At 41.5% G+C, this 20,289-nt stretch overlaps 1 protein-coding gene across 2 annotated transcripts; it reads left to right on the forward strand.

Annotated features, from left to right (window-relative positions):
* Positions 1 to 521: 521 nt before the first annotated feature.
* On the forward strand, positions 522 to 16,472 carry RNF182 (ring finger protein 182). Of its 2 annotated transcripts, XR_011329177.1 has the most exons (3): positions 522 to 593; positions 6,948 to 16,023; positions 16,057 to 16,472. XR_011329177.1 is itself a non-coding variant. In XM_069809171.1 (2 exons), exon 2 carries the CDS (start codon positions 7,164 to 7,166, stop codon positions 7,899 to 7,901), a length of 738 nt encoding a protein of 245 aa, XP_069665272.1. In that variant the 5' UTR covers positions 522 to 593; positions 6,948 to 7,163; the 3' UTR covers positions 7,902 to 16,472. The 2 variants fall into 2 exon arrangements, 1 of the variants encoding a protein (XP_069665272.1); XM_069809171.1 differs by having other exon boundaries at positions 6,948 to 16,472.
* Positions 16,473 to 20,289: the final 3,817 nt, after the last annotated feature.

Here is a 20,289-nt window from a genome sequence, read left to right on the forward strand (position 1 = left end):
GTGAATGCAGTGGTCCGCAGGAGATGGTTGTTTCTGGTCTGTGCTGGAGAGGAGACTGCAGTTTGTTTGGAAAAGTAGAAGTGATCAAAGAGCTCCTATGAGCTTTTTGAAAGAAAGTATTTCGAGATGTTTTTAAAAGTCTTCTTTCAAAGCACAGTTTATCTCTAGCTGCTTTGCTTTGGGTTGGGTTGTTTGGGTTTTTTTGAGTGAATTGCTAACAGTTGTGAATCTGTGGTTGCTAGAAGAGATAGCACTTCAGAGTGTTTAGCGCATAATATTGAAAGAGCCTTAAAATCAACAACAGATCTGTAAAGATAACTGGATTATTTCACAGAAATAATTTTAGTAAATGGGATTTACCCAATATATTTCTCTAAACAGAAATCTTAACATATGGGTATTTCTATCCAAACTAGAGAAGTTGGACTACTTCCTCTCAGAGAAAACAGACTGAAAAGTCTCCCAGCTGTATTCCTGCTCTACTAATTTTGTTTTCCTCCTTTCCACCAGTTTTTCCCCGTGTGGAGAAGAATAAGCATTTCTTGTGTTCCCTGCAAGTGAACCTTTGCAAGAAGTTCTCTTTTCCTTGAAAAGTAAGTTTCTCTGTGTTTATTTCTCTCTCTGTATTTTTTTCCTTCTCTTATTCCCTAAATACACTTGGCTTGCATTTAGAGGAAACTAAAAACCTTTGAAAATATCACATGTTGCATAGCTCCATGGATGATATCTTATGGAAGTTAATTACTGACCTCACATATTCGTTTTAGGTTATATGGGAAATATTGGCAAATGCCCTTCACAGGAAAAAAGTGTGAGAGATGAATGATAAAAGGTCGGGTTGATAAACTGGGTAAGGATGATCTTTCGTTAAGGAGGAGAAGCACAAATTTCCCATCCACTTTGCCCTGGCAGCATGACTGAGCTCCAATATTGAGAGTTTCATCTACAACTAATTGCTTCTGGCCTCTCATAAGAACACTTTGTCTACACAGTATTTGATAGATGAGTGCAAAGAGGGGCCATAACATGTTGTACAACCCATTTGCCTTTCTTTCCACGCCTGGGATGAAAGCCTGAGATCTGCAGTCTGCAACCCAGCAGTGATTAATAGAAAACTGATTGATGGACAGTGGCCTATCCAGGCTGGTGTAGTCCGTTACGCTCTGTCCAGCCATGCCTGGGGTCACACACAAGAGCTTGCTATTATTTATTCAGTCTGGTTCTGTGGGTGGCCTCCTCTTGCTCTGAAGGGCAGATATTCCCCCTGCTTCTAGGAGTGCCCTCCAGCAGTCAGCTGGAGAACTGTGGGGACCACTGGCCATCTTTCTGCCATCCAGAAGATGCTCTTTGTCTTCAGCTTTTCTCCCTTTCTAGTAAAAGGGTCAGGTAAAGGAGTCTGCAAGGTACAGGACAGGTGGCACCAGGAAGGGGAAGAGAGGGAGTCAGAGCTCAAGCAGCAACAGGAACACAACATGAACAGGAATGATGGATTCACTCCTGCAGTGCTTAGACAGAACTCTTAAAAAAGACAAGTGCTTGTCATAGCGTAACAACAGATGTGCTTGTTCTTGGATAAACTGCAATGGATGCTGTTATCATTCTATGTGTCCAGTAGTTTATATTTTGTTTGGAAAGCTGCTATGCACTACTTAATAGGCACAGGACTGAAAAGTTCTGCAATTGGATTGTGTTGATCCCATTGGGTAGGTTATGTGGAAGACAGAATAGCAGAAGTTGTCTAGGCTTTCTTGTAAAAAGGAAATGATATATTAAATGAAAGAATTATTATCTATGAGAGTTGTTTAGCTACATAAGCAACTGTCAGCCTGATTCCCTATTAAGTAAGGGACAAAGCTTCTCAGAAACTGACCACATAAAGTGAGTTCAGGATACTGAAACATAGAATCGTAGAATAATTTGGGTTGGAAGGAATCTCCAGAAAGGGTCCAGTTCCCTTTGCTTAAAGCAAGGCCAAATTCCAAAGTAGAGTGGCCTAACCACAATTGTATCCAGTCAAGTTTTCAATATCTGTAAGGTTGGAGATTTTATTTCCACCTTTCTCAGCACCTGTTCCAGTATTTGAACACCTTGTGAAATTTTTTTTCCTGATGCCTAGTTGAACTTTCCCTAGTTACAATTTGTATCTCTTAGTATCAAACAAGCAGCTGAGACACCCCTATCTAAAAATAAATAAGCTCAAGTAGAAAACAAAAAAGGAGTAGTTTAAAGTCATGAAAAATATCAGAATTCATAAAAATAAACACGGTGCTTTAAAAATAGACATGGGACCTCACTTTGATCTCAAGTCAATAGCAGTTTTGTACTTCAAGTGAAAGGGGTTAGACTCATGATAGGATTTGCACTCAGCAGTTCTTACTTGACTGCCCTCTGGATGTCAAGGTCAGAAAGAACATGCAAATTGCAGCCCAATATTTAAAAAAGCCCAAACATTAATGGAGCATTGGGGCATATAACAGGGACATACCTTCTCATGGCATCATAAAAAAGTGGCTCAAAGAGAAGAGGAGGACAAAATACAAACGCACAGACACAATCCCTTTTTTCTACATAGTATTGCAGCTTTTCTTGCTTTCAACACACAGCAAGCAGAAGTATGTGAATTGCCACCTTTTTGGGGGGGACCAGGATTCAGAGGGGCAGCAGTTAATCTATTCCCTGCTTTAATTCCTTGTTCTGCCTGCTTCCAATAAATACACACCTGCGAGACATGCAAAAGACAAGCTAGAAAATCTTTGACATAGAGTAGAAGTTTCTTGAAGGAGTAGCTGGCCATATTTCTCAAGAAATGTCTCATTTTCTCAAGAAATAGGGCTAATTTGAAGTCAAATTTCTTTAAAATCCTCAGTGTTCTTATATTTTTAATAAGTCTCTGATTGGAGAACTTTTTAGTATACGTGGTGTATATAATAGCAGGGCAGCATTAATTAAGCTCAAAAAATTAAGCTCGTTAAGCTCAATTTCTCTCAGCAGAGAAAAAATGAGCAGGAAAGTGGGTATTGAGAAGGAAAAATAGAAAATTCCCTAAGAAATCAGGAAAGTAAAAAAGCTAGAGGAAGCATCTAAAACCACCATAGACCTGAGAAGGTAAAAAATGTATGAATAACATTAACAGGAATTAGTGATTACATTTTAATTTTAAAAGAAAAAGATGTATAAGTGAAGAATGGTAGTAAGCAGTAATCACACTAAAAAACATAAGGAGAAATTCAACATCGAAACTTAGCCAAAGAAAAAAACCATCAATGATGTTTTACTACTGATGGATATGTTTTGAAGAGACTCTGTGAAGAGAGAAAGATGATGAAAGTAGTTCTTTCTTGTGCAGTACATTAAAAAGAAAAGTTTGAAAAGAATTTGTAGAATAGCTCATGACAGAAACTACAATAGGAGGATCATTGTGTACTGGAAATGAAGCTAATGGTCCCAATTTAGCTATTAAGACATTGCTAGTCCCAGGGACTTGTTACTCCTTGTATTAATGCTAAATTTGGCCACTTAAAGGGGACAGATTCAGGAAAATACTTTCAGTTTGAAAACTGATTCAGGCAGAAGCGATCCATGTCTGAATAGAATTGGTTGGAAAGTGGACTGTTTTTTGTGAAAACCTATCATTAGAAAGATAAACACTAAAATACAAAGATTTTCTAGTTGGGAGTTTTCAGAGAAAGGTCACAATTTTGTTTACCTGGACTTCAGTAAGGCCTTTGACACTGTGTCTCACAGCATACTCCTTGAGAAGCTGGTGGCTCATGGCTTGGACAAGCGTACTCTTCGCTGGGTTAAAAACTGGCTGGATGGACGAGCCAAGAGGGTTGTGGTGAATGGAGTTAAATCCAGTTGGCGGTGGGTCACAAGTGGTGTTCCGCAGGGCTCAGTATTGGGGCCGGTTCTGTTTAATGTCTTTATCAATGATCTGGATGAGGGGATCGAGTGCACCCTCGGCAAGTTTGCAGATGACACCAAGTTGGGCGAGAGTGTAGAAATAGTGTGGCCAGCAGGAGCAGGGAGGTGATCGTCCCCTGTACTCAGCACTGGTGAGGCCGCACCTCGAGTCCTGTGTTCAGTTTTGGGCCCCTCGCTACAGGAAAGACATGGAGGTGCTGGAGCATGTCCAGAGAAGGGCAACCAAGTTGGTGAGGGGCCTGGAGCACAAGTCTTGTGAGGAGCGGCTGAGGGAGCTGGGGCTGTTTAGTCTGGAGAAGAGGAGGCTGAGGGGAGACCTTATCGCTCTCTACAACTGCCTGAAGGGGGGTTGTAGTGAGGTGGGTGCTGGTCTCTTCTGTCGGGTCCTGGAGATAGGATGAGAGGAAATGGCCTCAAGTTGCGGCAAGGGAGATTTAGGTTAATTAGGAAAAATTTCTTTACTGAAAGCGTTGTCAGGTATTGGAACAGGCTGCCCAGGAAAGTGGTTGAGTCACCATCCCTGGAGGTATTAAGCATGTGGACAAGGCACTTCAGGACATGGTTTAGTGGGCATGGTTGATTGTTGGACTCGATGATCTTAAAGGTCTTTTCCAACTTAAATGATTCTATGATTTTCTATGAGAAGCAGACACATTTCCTGGAATATTTTTGGTTAATCAGAAATCTAGTTTTATGTTGTAGGACAATGTTTGCCAGCCTTAGCTGTGAAGCATGAACATGTTAGTAATCCTAATTCCCCTCAGGTACAGAAGATGAATGATACTCAAGATGTAAAAATTCAAAACCATCACTTGTTTTGTTTGGCTTCTTAACTTTTCAGTGGTGCTTTGCCTTCCTGTAGGCTGGCATTTCACTTTTTTAGGTCCATTTTGTGGTTTCTTCATCCGTTGGAAAGTTAGCATCTCATGACATTTATATATGCCTAAAAGTCATCTAGAAGATTATATTTGGAATGAAATAAAAAGAGTATTGGAAATGAATAAGGAAGCACACCGTGTAATGAAGGATAAAGGATAGGTTATAAGATCTGTAAAAGATGTATTTTTTGTCTCTTGTAAGATGTTTAGCTTGTACACTTAGAAAATTATGGATCAATCTTCTCGTGTTTGCCTTGCCTAATGAACACACCACAAATATAATCACAGTACAAATAATAAAAACAACAGTAAGGCAGAGATGAAAACTTTTAAAGCACTAAAGAAATAAGTTGGAAGAGGCAGGAAAAAAGTTAACAAAATTGAATGGAGAGGGGGCCATGTCTGTTAAATTCTTAGAGAAATATATTTTTTTCTTCACTATGTTGTCATGTTTTTTTCATTACTGCATTGTCTGAAGTATAACATCTTTGTTTTAAAATCCAGGAGGTGAGTTTTAGAAATTATGTCACCTACAGAAGCTATACTGTGCAGAAATTTAAGAGAGAGAATGGAAAACCCTTAAAGCACAGTAGGAACAAGAGGCCCATGAAAGAGTCTTTACCTAATGGTTGGCAGATAAAATGTATTGACAGAAGGAGCATGTTGCTTAAAAGAGAGAACTTCCTGCCTTGTTCTCAAAAAAAGGACAAAGACCTGAATGCTAGGAGTGAGTAAAAACTTCCCAAGCAAAAGGGAAAGGAATCAACATTTACTAAAACTAATAGTCAAGAAACAAGTTTATTGAAATGGGCCACTTCTTTCATATGCCATGTGCCTGATATTTATTGACAGTGCAAGAGGCAGCTGGACACAAGTGCTGACCCCCATCATTTGACTGTGGCAAGTTCCTAGCAGTGAAGGAATGAGTTTGAAAGCCTGCAAAACACACTGCCATACCCATCACTGTGAGCAAGCATATGCCTGTATCTGGAAGAAGTTTTTATCTTCTGGCACATAGAGCTGGTTTTGTAAATGCTGGTAATTATTGGTCCCCAGAGTACACAGTCCTGGTTAATGTGTTGTTTATAATACGTGGACTGTTTCCTGAAGTTGTGAAAATGCGCAGTTACAAAATAGGACAATACATTTGTTTAAGCGAGGCTGATGGGTCTGGCAGCAAAAACACTGCACAGAATGGGAGTGCAGCAGCGCAAGCATGCCGCTGGCCTCTCCTTTGCTGAGGTGTGAAATGGCTGTCACAGCCACGAAGCACTGGAAAGCCAGTGCATCTGGCAAACGCCCTTCAGAGACCCCTTAGCCTTCATCCTAGCATCCACATATTACAGGAGACATTTGTTGCAAGCTAAAGAACCCTCGTTTTCGAAATTTGTGTGCAGCAGCTAAGTGGAGACAGAGAAACGAGCTGCTCCACAAGCAGCAAAATTAATAAAGCCTCACCTTTTCCAAATTTGACCTAGGTCCCCACATAACTCTTTACAACAACCCCAGCCCTTTTCCATACCCACTCCACTCCCCAAAACTCTCTATTTCCCCAGAGTATCGCCAGCTTCCCCATGTGTTGCCCTCGCCTCTGCCTGAGCAACAGGCAGCATGCTGCCTGTTCAGAGCAGAGGCTGGGTTTGTGCTGGCTGACCATTGCCCTGCAGGATAAATGGTAGTTATCATAAACAGCTCTCCCTCTTCTCTACCCAGCTGCCAGTGTTCACTATTTTTTTAGAAACTTAGTTATCTTCAGTACTGCTGCCCTTCTGCCAATTTGTTTGAAATTGGACAGCAGGTTCACCAGTTACCCAGAAAGACAAAAAGCTCCAGGGGTCAGGTCTCATTTCCTTAGGAAACCAGGGTTTAAACAAACGGTTACAGATCGGTGATGAGATTGCAGCTTCTGCTGAGAACTTCATGGGCTGAACCAGTCAAAGTTAGAAGTCCAAAACAAAGGCGTGCAGTGTGATACTAAGTTTTATCAGCATGACTGCTATATAGACCCCATATGCCACAGAAAAAAACTACCTTAGAAGTATTTTTAGCAAAGGTAGCTGAGCTTGTAAAAAGTGGAACTTGCATATTTCACCTGCTACAGCTTTTTTCTTTTCTTCCACAAAAATTCCATGTCATCTTTTTCAGATGGATGCCTGGCTCAGAGTAAAGGACATGCAGAGCACAATCCCTAGCAGAAGCTGAAAATGGATGACACCTACTGATGCTTTTTGACAATGTCATCTCCTCTTTTCCTGTTTGAGATGGGTGATATGATCATCAGGAAAAAGTTCTAAAATAAGCCCAAGTGACCTCTTCGTCCCTTGACTCTTCTTTCCACAAGTCTAAAACCTATCAGAAGACATGACCAGTCAACTACCAGAGGAATCTGTGGAGACCCAGAGCTCAGATGAGCTTGAGTGCAAGATCTGTTACAACCGCTATAACCTGCGACAGAGAAAACCGAAAGTGCTGGAGTGCTGTCACAGAGTATGTGCCAAATGCCTTTGCAAGATCATAGACTTTGGTGATTCCCCGCAAGGAGTCATAGTATGCCCGTTTTGCAGGTTTGAAACATGCCTGCCAGACGATGAGGTTAGTAGTCTTCCTGATGACAACAACATCCTTCTGAATTTAGCTTGTGGGGGAAAGGGAAAGAAGTGCCTACCAGACAACCCAACAGAACTGTTGCTGACTCCCAAAAGGTTGGCGTCTCTGGTTAGCCCTTCTCACACCTCTTCTAATTGCCTGGTTATAACAATCATGGAAGTACAAAGAGAAAGTCCCCAGACTGTGAACTCAACCCCTGTGGTGGAATTTTACAGGCCTACGAGTTTTGACTCTGTTGCAACTGTGTCCCACAACTGGACAGTATGGAACTGCACATCTTTGCTCTTCCAGACCTCAATTCGGGTGCTAGTGTGGTTGCTAGGATTGCTGTACTTCAGTTCCTTGCCTTTAGGGATTTATTTACTGGTATCTAAGAAAGTCACCCTTGGGGTTGTCTTTGTAAGCCTTGTTCCTTCGAGCCTTGTTATTCTCATGGTTTATGGCTTTTGCCAGTGTGTTTGCCATGAAGTTCTAGACTGCATGTCGTCTTGATAACAAATACAGTAAAATAAGATGTATTGTCACATGTGTAGCATAGCTGATTTATCCTGTCTTTGTATTCTTATTTATTCTTATTGTTGTCCATCCCACTAAATGGAAGCAGTGTCCCTAGTTACATGGTCCTTTTTTTCTACTTGATTTGACCCCCCCCCCTTTTTTTAAGCTAAATAGTGGAAATAAAATTTACATGCTGATTTTAAAAGGCCAAGTTGTAGAAAGGGATAAAGCAAAATTGCCAAACTTGGTGCCTGCTGTTGCTGCCACTATTCAAATGAGTAGCCCTTTGCTTTCTATTGGCTTGATCATGTCAGTCAAGGCTGCAGGATCCACCCTAGAGAGACTAGTGTAACAGACACCTTTCAGGTCAAAGTACAGCATCCCTTCATCCAAAGCATCTCATGTTTTGGAATATCTGTTATTTATCATTCATTATAATTCATAGCAAATGAAATCACTTTGTTAGTTAATATTAGAAGAAGACAAGCTAACATTGCTTTTTTCAGTTCTTATTATAGCAAAAATATTTCTGGGAGGCCAATGGTTACAGATTTTTTGCATTTTGTGACATGAGGAATCTTTTTTTTCACCATGCTAAAAACATGTCCCCAAAATACTTTCCCCAAACAGAAGCCCACTTGTCATATAGTTGCAGCCTCCTCTGAGATACTCCACTAAAGAGTACTTCCAGGGACCCAGCCACACATTTGCTCTTCTCTAGGTGCGCTTATTGCAGTGTGCATACACCTTAGGCTTCCCTTTGAGGGTTCAGAGCTCTGTAGACTTCTCTAGCTGTGTTCTGTTATGCTTACCCTCCCTCCCAGCATTTCCGCTACCACACCATGTTTCCAACCCACTAATCCTCCTAAAAAATTACCTGACCAACATCATGCACATCTACTCTGTGGTAGCTGCCCTGGAGAATTTGGTTTACGTGACTTCAGCTATCAAGATAGATTTTTATTCCCAACCGTTAGGAAATGGACCTTCAGTCACGAATACAAATTTCAGAAAAAATCTTAAACAATTAACGGTTGGTTGGTTTGTGGGTTTTTTTCTTTCTGAGTTCACAGAATGAGCATTTTAAGGAGGTACTATGACTTTGGGAAGGTTTCTGTTTAATGCATAGTCCTTCAAAATGTTTAATACCCTGAACTCCCTCTGTCACTGTTGTTAGTTGATGGCACTCTAGATGTGGCAATTAGCGTGTCTTGATTAGTTGAGTTCAGAGGAATTACTGATGATTTACCATTCCACAAATAGAATCAGGCCCTGTAAGGCTTGCTTGTATGTTGCATGGTTTAGGCTACTTTTTGAACTACTGGAAGAGCACAAAAATAAGAAATATTCAATGTGTTCGTGTATAGGTCTAGTCAACACCACAGCTGCAAACTCGTTTTCCTGTGCACAGTAGGGTAAAAACTGAGAAGGAGTAGTTGAGCTGTGCAAGCATGGTTTTCGGTTCTGGCACAAGATTTAGTCATTTCAAGGCAGCGTAAGAGGGAGAGGGCTTTGTTGTGTGAAGACTGAATGTATGGCCTAACAATATATTCTTAGAGCAAACTGACTTTGGTAAGAATGGAAAATGCTGATGGGAAAACCAGAGTGTAAGTGGTTGTTTTGTCTGTCAAGAGGATTTGAAGTCAAGCTGGTCCAATTTCTGTAGATGGCACAGGTGGTATCTAACAGTTTCATTCCTATTGCAAACATAGGGAAAAATGTGGAAACGTAAAGGTCCTGCTTTTCTTCACACTCATTTTATAATAGTGCATATATATGTGTGTGTATGTACATATAGACACATATGTAAGAAGAAAACTTATAACGAAATTATAGATTTCAAGTGTATGGAGTTATGGAGCTGTGTACTGAATGATTAAAGGAAATGTTTCAGACTTTTCTGTAATGACTTGATAACAGTTATAACTAAAATATTTTCAGAATTCCTAGAAATGACTATTCCTAAGTAATTGTTTTTAATGTTTGTGGTAAAGCACATATAGTTAGAAGAGGTATCATCTCCAGTTCTGGTATACCGCAAGGTTTGACTCATCTATGAACTCATAAATTTTAAGTATCCAACAACAATCATGTCAAAAAGCAAGAAAAAGAGAGAAACCTACGTGGTTTTATAGTACTTCATAACTTTGGGAAAAGATGTATTTATAGTGTTAGGGATTTATATGTTTTAGAATTTGTTCAATTTGTCTGAATATAGTGTCTCTAATAAAGGGCTGGCTAATAGAGGAAGTAGGTTTTGCAAATGTGTGACATATGTATTACCTCTGCACAACATGTCTACAGTGCTACCTGTTGTCTTTTCCTTTTGATTTTCCGTTGATTAGGATTATCTTAGCTCCAGCACCAGGTATTTTGTACTCTGTTTTAAAACAGAGCCTAATCTCAGCAGGATTACAGTGGTATCAGTTACACATCACAGCACAAATAACTACACCTGTTATTATACTTCACTACTTGTAAGACTGCCAGCCCATTAAATTTATGCTGTTATTTTAGACTGTGCTGCAATACTAATCCACTCAAAAATGCGAGCGTGCAAAACCATATTGATTGTATAGCTATTCTGCTACTCAGCCAGAGCATGCTATTACAGCTTTGGTCTCATAAAATTCCTGTATGACTTATAATATGGCCATTGAGAATTGCTAGAAGGTCTAAATCTCAATTATTTGTGGAGAAGATATTTGCTGTGTGACTGAGACTAGGAGAACTTAAGAGATTACTCTTTCATTATTTTTATTCTTCACTGTCCTTAACACTTAGAACTGAAAACGCTCATGTCCTCTGCAGTGGAATAACTCTGCTGAAGTCAGTGTAAATGGGGCTAGAATCAAGTCCTGCATACCTGCCTGTCTGCATTTCCTTCCCTTTCTCTGACTTTTTTTCTCTCCTTGGAGAGTTATGGCTCCTGTGGTCATAAAATACTGCCCGCACAGCCAGGCAATTCCCTTTCAGTAGGGTTTTATTCCTGCTTTGCCCAGGCATGTCACTCAACCAGGTGCAGTGTTATAAATCCATTACTACAGAATTAATTTAGTCCAAATGAGATTTTTTTTGTTTTTAATTCCTGCTTATCCTCTGGATGCGGACTGTGTCCTCACCGGCTGCTCGTTTACGGTATGACACGGTGGTGTCCCCGGAGGCGTGGGGCAGGATGATGCAGTAGTAGCTGCTGGGCGCGACGTAGGAAGGATGTGCTGAGCTGGACCGTCCTCTTGGGTGGGACCCAGTGAGCGATGAAGTTCTGCAAGCGTGGCCTGAGCCCAGAGCCTAAAGAGCAATTAACAGAGAGTGGGTTACATGGAAAGCAAGGCCTGTGGGTTCATAAAGAGGACGAGAGGCCATGGGGCTGGGGGTGGGCTGTGGCTGAGAAGCTGTGCAAAGCAAAGGGGTCTATGCCTGGGACAAAGGGGCTGTGTTTTAAATAAGGAGTCTTGGGTAGAGCTGCAAACGGAGTTTGATGCTTTTCATGCCGACCCGTCTGGGCTTTAAAATTCATTTGGTAATTAAAAGTCATTTGCTACTGCTACTACATTGGAGTATTTTTACTTTCCAAATGGCAAAGTATTGAAAGTTATAATTTGAAGAGATCCTTAGATTTGGGCATACTCCCTCTTTTATGTTAACTATAAAGCTACAATCTTTCTAACAGGATTGACCAAAATAAGGGCTGATGTCTTTGGTTTAGCTGCATTGTGAGCTTTGTCCTCCTATACTGGTTATATGCCTGCAAAACCGTATACGCTAATATAAAACACTTAAAACAGGTGAACTCTTGTTCTGATAACACTATTGGCAAACTTCAGGGTTGCCAGCATTTTGCAATGTGTCCAAGAATAGATGTTCTTCCCAATGGATTTTATTACTCAGAGATACAGATGAGTCCAGCAGCACACAGCCAAATAGACAAGTACAGTAGAGGAAAACAGCTTTCCAGCTAAATGTCTACACATTGCTTCAACCAGAGGAAGGGGAACCAAAAAGGTTCACAGGAAGATTGATAGTGTTGTGTTTGAGGGAGTTCCTTGTTATTAGGGTGCAGAACCATTGTTTTTCCTAATTCTAACCATTTCCAGGGCTAGGTTCAACTCACTTTTCCCCATTACTTTTCTGCCCCCTCCGCTGGGACAAGGCTCTATGGAACTGCAGGTAGGCAATATTTTGAAATGAAACAACCTTTTCTACTATACTGAGTTTACAGCTCAGTCCAGCAAAACAAGGTTAACACTGAAAAGATGGCAGATTGCAGCCAGGATGCAAGAGTTGAACAGGGTGCAGAGGGGAAATGGCAGCAGGTTTTTATAACAATTTTGATGTCAAGCAAGGAAAACATGTGGCTAGATCCTGCCTTGCCTTGGCTGGTTCAAAACTAGTGAGGCTGTCCCAAGCCTGAGGACGTGACTCAACACCCTCCCCTGCATTATCTCTGTGACAGTTCACTTCACTTGTGCATCGTGATTTCTCGTACAGCAGTTGTATGTCATGATTTCATCTTCCTGCATGGGTGATGGGTGTAGTGAAAGGGCCACAGTGTTCCACTCTTAAACAGGCTCCTTTTAACTATCCTAAGGTTTCTCAGGGTTGTTTTTTTTCTTGATTTCTTCATATTTCTACAAAAGCAAGAGAGTCCGCTTTATTTTAAATAGAGCAGTGCCTTCAAGGGTAACAAAAAACAAACAGGGGGAAGAAGAAGAACTGAGAATTTTGAAATCATTTTAAGATATAAAGCAACAGAAAGAGACTGTTCTGAGAGTCTACTTTTACTTTCGTACTAGCAGATTAGATGTTATCCTTTGAGTGACATCAGTAAATATTTAGGGCTGGAGATTCCTCAGGGAGTTTATAAGTCTGCCAGACCTTGCACACAAACCCCATACTCCACTGCTTTTCTGTAAAGCACCATTCTGCCTTTTGCATCAGCTCCCCTTGTCAAAAGTTGAACCGTCACAGTTTATAAAGAGTTCTGGCACAGAGAATAAATCCTCAGTCTGGGGATGGTAAATCATCTTTTTAGAGACATGTGTGGCAGTAGCAAAGCTTTCAGTGCTACACCTTAAGCAAAAAGAATTCATCTTGCAGTTTAAATTGCTAGCATAAATTTCATTTTAAATCGAGTTTCATGGTGTTGGGCAACACTACAACTAAAAATCCTTTTATTGTATGTCTGCCTCTTGCATTAAAAAAATGTGGTTTGCATTTTAAAAAATGTATTAAACCATAGAAATCAGAGATGGGTAGAAAAAAGCTTAATAAGTCATTTTATCTGTTTCCTCTGCCCCTGTAGAGATGAATGCCTTGTCTAGTCTGGTTTTAAATATCTCAAGTGATGAAGCCTCCACCTTTTCCCATGAGGGACTTTTCAGCCATTTAATAGGCATCTTTGTTAGGAAACATTTTCTTCATACTGATCCCGATTTTTTCTTTTGCATAATGTAATCCCTTTATTCTCTGCCCACTATTTTAACTTTTATGAAATCTGGGAAATGTATCATTTATCCCTTTCATACTGTAGCTGCATATTTCATAATCCTTGTTGTTGAAGAAATGCAAGAGATAAGCAACCAGTTGCTGAACAGCTAATACTTCACTGAGATGGTATGCTATGTGCCAGTAAGACATATTTCCTGGCAAGTCCTGGCTGACACTTCTTTCTACATTAGGGAGTGAAAAATGTCAAGTGAAACTGAAGAAATACGTCTTCCCAAGCGTGCACGTGGCAATATTACTGAAATTTCAAGAGGTGCTGAGGCAAACCGCCTACTTCTTTACATAGAGCTTTTCTTCTAGAAGTGGATGATTTTAATAAAAGTAAGCTTTTAAAAAGTGTTTAAATGTCCTCTTCATAAGCAAACCTCTATGTGAGAACCACACTATGTCAAAACTCTTAACTTGTTGAGAGACAAGGCTGGATTGATTGCCACTCACTGCAGAGCAGTTTTTCTTCTCAAGAAAAAATTAATCCAGTGTTAAGGAGAAGAGTTTGAAAAGATGCTTTTGCAACTGTCACTAGAATCAGATCTGTGCATGAAAATGTGACTCATGTCTTGACAACAGAAACAGCGCATTGCCGATTTAATTACAACATTAGATAATTCTCTGCCTATTTCAAATGACAAGAAGGAGCGGTGTGACTAAGGAAACCCTAGGTGGACAGATGGACTTCATATGGGTTTGCATTTAAAAGATACTTTAAAAAGCCGTACTATGCTTTACAAGAGAATGCTGAGCCTGGGTCAGGTGGACGGTCTGCTGGTTCAAGAAGGGTCTCTCCAACAGTGAGTGAGTGGTAGTGGATGCATGTAAAAAAATATATGAAAGCCCACGTGGACAGTGGGCTTCCAATATACCTCCTCATTCATGGCAATCTGCAGCTTGGAGACCTCTTGAGATGGCGGTTATGTCTGTATCCGTGAGATTGATTCTTGCCTATGGATTTCTGTGTTCATCCTTTAAGTGTTGTTTTGAACCCATTTATAGTCTTGGCATCTATAAAATCATGCAGCAGTGAGTTCCATAATTTAATTATATACTTCGTGGAAAAGGCCTGCTTTGTCCTAACAACTCCTAAGATACTAGTCACATGTCCTCTACTTTTTCTGATAGGAAAAGCAGTTCCAAGGTGTGATTGCACGTTGTTTCCTCCGCACCCCTCAGAACTTCATCTGTCTCTAGAAATATTAACGTCATGATTTTGTCCCTCATACTTCTCCTCAGCTGCCTCTTTTCCAAGCTGAAGATCCTAGTCAATTTGATCTCTCTTTAGATAGCAGCCTTTCCATGCTTCACATCATCCATAGCACTTCTTTGAACATTTTCTACTGCTGCTGCTTCTTTGCTTTGAGGTGGGGTGAAGCACTCATAAATAGGTTCTAATTAGTATCATTTGTTAATAAGTTGTGTGACTGTGTAAGACATCTGTACTCCTACAGCCACTGAAGTCACTTTGTCATTGATACCATTCCTGATGGCATATCTGAGGTGTTACACTTGACTATTGTTAGTTTATATATCATGCATTCTATGGAGGGCAAAACCATGTGCATTGATAAACTTGCTAATATGTATTTATCCCACGTATTCTAACCTGTCTTAAATTGTCCAGGTCACATGGGTGCAGGAGACAGTAGACTCCAGGAGAATATTTAATTTAATCTTTACATAGACTGTACGGATTTTCGCTCTATTAAGCCCGTGGGCTGATATTGCCGGACTGAGCAGCTACTCGTCAGCAAGCGCTGCAAGATGCCTTCTCTCTCTGCCATAGCGGTGCGCCTACCTCACCCACTTGCTGCAGCCATCCCAAACTACAGCCTAGAGCTTTTCATTGTAAGAATACTTTTGTTGTTGTTAACATCTTTTACTTGATCTGTTATTTCCTCAAGGCTTGTGGCCTTTTTCATGTTCTCCTTTACTCATTCCAAGAAGGGGAGGTGCTGGCAGATAAAAATAATAATGCTGTTTAGAGGGTAAGCCCTTTACATTTAGTCTTTCGTATTGCCAGTTAGGGCAAAAGTTAGGGCTCTCTGCCTTCAGCTCGCGGGGATGTAAGCAGGGGGGTCGGCAGCTTGCTGTCCTGGGCCCCAGGGAAGGCTCCTTGCAGCCTCTGCAGGACTTCTTCACGTCGATGCTCTTGACATCGATGCTCCATCTGTTTTCCTATTTTTACTTAGAAAAACTGAGTGACTATAAAAAACCATTATTATTCTGTTAAAACTAGATAGGGCTCATTTTCTCTCAGCAAAGAATAAAATTCCAAGGCCAAAACTCAGAGCTTTTGTGGCACTTCCAGGATCAGCTGTAAATCTCTGATGACTTTTTTGTTTATTTTGGTAATGAAACACCAATAGCTAAATAAAACCAGGTCAGTGAGGCTGTATAGATCACGCAGGTACTTAATGAAACTTCACAAGTAGGTTCTGAAAGTGTGAAAAAAAAAAAAGTTAATAAAAAAAAGAAAAATAAAAAAGAGGCTTAATCACACAGTAGGGCTTGGATGGGCAGGGCAAACAGCTGGATGTAACTTGACAAGACAAGAGATTGTAGAAATAATGCACAACGACAGGTAGAATGTGAAAAATATGTATGCAAACTCCAGGTAGAATGTGAAAAACATGTATGCAAACTCCAGTGAATTACTGATACCTTATGGTGTGTAATTCTTGATCCAACAAACTGAAAAAGCATGATTTAAGCATATATCACTTTACTTTATACTTTGGCTCCTAAAATCCACTGGTTTTAAATTCCAGTTCAGCTTGAGGCTTACCAAATGTAACATGAGTTTTATGAGAGGAGGTTGACTGCTGTAACTTTGCCTTCTAGAGTTGTCTTATTTAGTTTTATGAAGAAAAGTCATAGTGTGTGGACTTCTTTTTGTTTGTTTTTATTTCAGGAGTGGAACAATGAAATACAACGTAATCTTGCAGACACGGAAGCTATGACATGGTAGCAAATGGCAAAAATATAACTATTCCTATCTGAAATAATGAAGTACTAATGTAAAAGCAATTGTTTCACTCAATAAAAATTTAATTTTTCAGTAAAGATTTGTCATGATAATCATATTTCTTAATGCTTGGACTTGGAGGTCTTTCAGATTTCTTTCCTGTTATTCATCGGAACAGTATAAAAACTAAACTGAAGGTGAGTACGTGATAGTATTTCACAGTATTTTAACCAAATAGGACAAAATATTTCTGTTTACCGCACGAGAATGTAAAGTATTTTGTGTAAAGGAAGATTGCAAACAATTAAAAGCTAGGCAGATTTCTAGATGATCCCTCAGGCACGTATTTTTAAGATAAAATGACGGTGTGTATGAGGGAGCATTCCAGGTAGCAGCCAGAAAGTACTTTGCAGCATGTATTCTGCATTGGAGTCCTACAATTTCTGACCCTGCCCACTGACTGTTATTAAAAACACAGGGCTAATTCCTGGTTTACAGAAGGATCTTCTTGCCTGGAACCCCTTAGCACAGGCGTCTCTAAAACCTGAGCCCACCAGCGTTTGGCTCTGCTGCAGGCTGCAAGCTGCAGGTTGTCCCTCCCGTTATTAGAAAGGCGGCGGCGGACCCCGGTCGCAGGGGACGTGAGTGTGAGCTGCACACACGTGTGCACAGGGAAATGCAGCTGCCCGGCAAATGCGTGCTCCCCCGGCATGAATTATTCCTTCTGTTAGCAGGAGTACAAGGAGCGAGCTTCAGTCCCAGCTGGACCGTATAGGAGCACAACTCCCAGGGTTGCGATATGTAATTTTGTAGTAATGGGTAGAATAGGAAGATTTATTCACATTAGGCAGTATGTGGCCACTGGTGTAATTTGCGTTTTGAATGGATGAGACTTTGGTGTAGTGATGGTTAGATATAAAACTCATGCAGCGGCTGCTTTATTTTTTAAATCACAAAACCTCACCTGCCACGCTTTGCTTCCTTTTTCTCTATTAAACTGAGGGATGGCCCAGAACTGGTAAGCTTTCTGATTTCCAGACCTCATGAGCCTCTAAGCTTGTAGACATCTGAACCGTGAACTGTGGGGCCAAGCCACTCTTAGCTGAGAGTAAACCATCCTTAGAAAAAGGTGGAGGTGTACTATCTTTCCCTCTTTCTAGTGTAGAAATAAAAGCTCAAATTAAAATTCAGGCATTTGTTTTTTCCACAGGAAATTCAAACATGAAGTTTCTTTTCAGCTTCATTTTTACTGCACCAGAATTTCAGATATTTCCCATTTTTTCCCGACACAGCCCAATGTGTAGGTTTAGGAAATCAAGTGCAGTGCATAAGCAAATAAGAGGGAGCATGATCTTTGCTCAGAAGTTCTATGTTTCTTTGTTGAACTGTACTGATAAAAGCACCATAAAAATCTTCGGGAGAAGAGGCAGCTTTGTCAGGTATCCAAAGTGCTGAGCTTTTAGCGCTCAGACGGCATCACTGGAACCTCCAAAGAGAAAAATAAACAAAGCTTAGACGGCAATTCTTGATACATCAGAGCTAAAAGCCCCCTCTTCCTCCTCCTCAAATACAGAAAATACCAGGAACTGCTTACACATCGCAAAGGGGTGCAAACCTGTTCCTCTTGCCATTGGCGCACTATTCAAGAGGCAAATTGTTCGGTGGTTACTCTTGCTAGAGGCATTGGTGTTTTGACCTGGGACTGAGCCTCTGGCAGGAGCAGGGAAACGAACCTCAGCATCACCTGGTCGTGCATCCCTACAGCAACCGGCTGGGGACGACCGGGACGGCTGCGTCTCCCAGGCTTTGAACAATGACAACATTTAGAGATGCTTCTTGAAAGGTGTTACCTGCCAGCTGTGCCTGCTTGTCTGAAATGTAAATCGTGGCTGTCTCCTTGACCAAGGAGATACAGCTGAACCGTTTGGTGCCAGGCACCTCTGGGAAAGCCTACAGAGCAATCTGAGCTGGCTTCAGAGAGAGAATTGGGAGGAAGAGCCTGGTGGGTATCATGGGGTGTGCTTTTTACACAGCGGCAAGGGAAGAAGCCCTGTGTTCCTATTAATATGAAGAGGAACGGAACATTTAATTCCCAGCATAGCACCGCACGCGTTTACCCGGTGTTGCACGAAGGGCTGTCCCCCGGTGCCGCGCTGTCTGCTGCTGTTGTAGTCACGAGGTTGGGCTCGATGAGAGCTTTCTCCTTAATAAGCCGCGTTGCCCGCTGCAGCTTTATCTTCTTCCGTGCCGTGGGACTATTAAAGCTGTAGGGCAGTTGCATTCAGGCATCGGCGTCCCCAGCTCCCCCATCCCTCCCTGCCACCACAGCTCTCCCTCCCCATCCTCCCCTGGCTCCCTCTGCCTCGCCGCTGGCTCCTTAAGAAAATCTTGCAGCCGCGTTCTGCTCCTTCCATTCGACTTCTCGTATTGCTTTCGTGTATTTCCTTCTGTCCTGCACAAGGCACAACCCCCGGGTCGCTAGACGAAATGCAATGCTGAGACCTGGTTGACTAATTCAAAGCGAATACTTGACACAATTAAATTAGACTTTGCCTTTCCCTGCTTGCAGAGCGCTGTCGCAGAGGTCGCTGTTGCCTGAAAGTAGCTTGTTGCTTGTTTCTTTAAATTGATAAATCTTCGAAGAGTCTCCTCATTGGAGTGATGATAGAGGGAGCAGTGTTGTGGATGGCAATTGGTTAAAAAAGTTGGGGTGGTGTATCTTCAGTGTGGCCTAAATGCTTGCAATGCCTAAACATTTGTGCAAAGATTTTAAATTTGTTTAAGGATGCGTAGGATTGGGGCAAATTTATCTGAAATGTGAATGATTATTCTTAGAGAAAGAAATCATTGCAATTTTGACACATCTGGAGTCCCCAGGTTTCTGGACATTGTAAAGTAAGAAGCGTAAGGTATGTGTCCCATGCCATCTCTGCGGCTGGCTGTCCCAGCAGCCGGTACCACAAGCGCTACTCTTCCTTGTAAGCTCACCTCCAGACGACACGGCAAACTCTCTCAAACCTCCTCGCATGCTGGTCAGTGGTGGTTTCCAAACCAGGATAGAGCAAACAGGGTAACGTGGATGTTGTTGCTCCAGCGCTTCACTACTCGGGAAGAGTAAGGCAGCGTCTGCAGGGAAGCAAAGGGCAGTGGGGGGGTAGGAGTGGGGGTCCCCAGAGGGGACACTGATGTGTAATGAGCAGGGAAGGCTGCGTGGTGGGACGTGAAACTGGAAGGTGGAGGCTAATGTAAACTCAAGACCTGTCTTGAACTGGAAAATCTTCTGGAAGGGCTCTTTTTGCATCAGTCTTCCTTAAGGAAAGGTTGGCTGTGAGCAAATGGCTCGTAAAATTAATACCAGTGACAGGTAAAATGGGGCAAGAAAAAGTGAGCCGGTCATTGGTTAGCTTGGAGGCTTTCCAGCCAGGCATATCAGATGAGTTTTTCCTAGGCTAAAGATCCTGCTAAAGCTGTCTCAGACCTATCAGTGGTTCTCTTAAAAAATTCAGGAAGGATGGGAGAAATACCAGGAAGAAGGAAAAAAAAGCCAGGTGTGTATGCTTATTTTTCTAAAGGTGGAGTGGCTAGGAGCAGGGAATTATTGACTGGTCAGCTCTCTGCAGCTCCCTGTGGTTCCCCTGATCAAGTCACTTGTATGCTCGAAGGTCTCAAGGAGCAAGGGAGCAGCTTTATCAAGAGCAAATCCTGGCAAGTTAATTTCCTTCTACAGCAAGGTAAGGGGCCTTGTCATTAAGGGAGAAACAGCAGATGTCCTACATCTGGGATATTAGTACAGTTTTTGGTACTACCTCATATGAAAAAAATATATATAATCTCATAAACAAAAAAGACAAATGTGGGAAACCACTAAAAGGTAGCAAAGCTGGATATTTACTCCCAAGATCCTCAAAGGATGAC

The sequence above is a fragment of the Haliaeetus albicilla genome, chromosome 21 (genome assembly GCF_947461875.1).
Source record: "Haliaeetus albicilla chromosome 21, bHalAlb1.1, whole genome shotgun sequence".
Lineage (NCBI taxonomy): Eukaryota > Metazoa > Chordata > Aves > Accipitriformes > Accipitridae > Haliaeetus > Haliaeetus albicilla.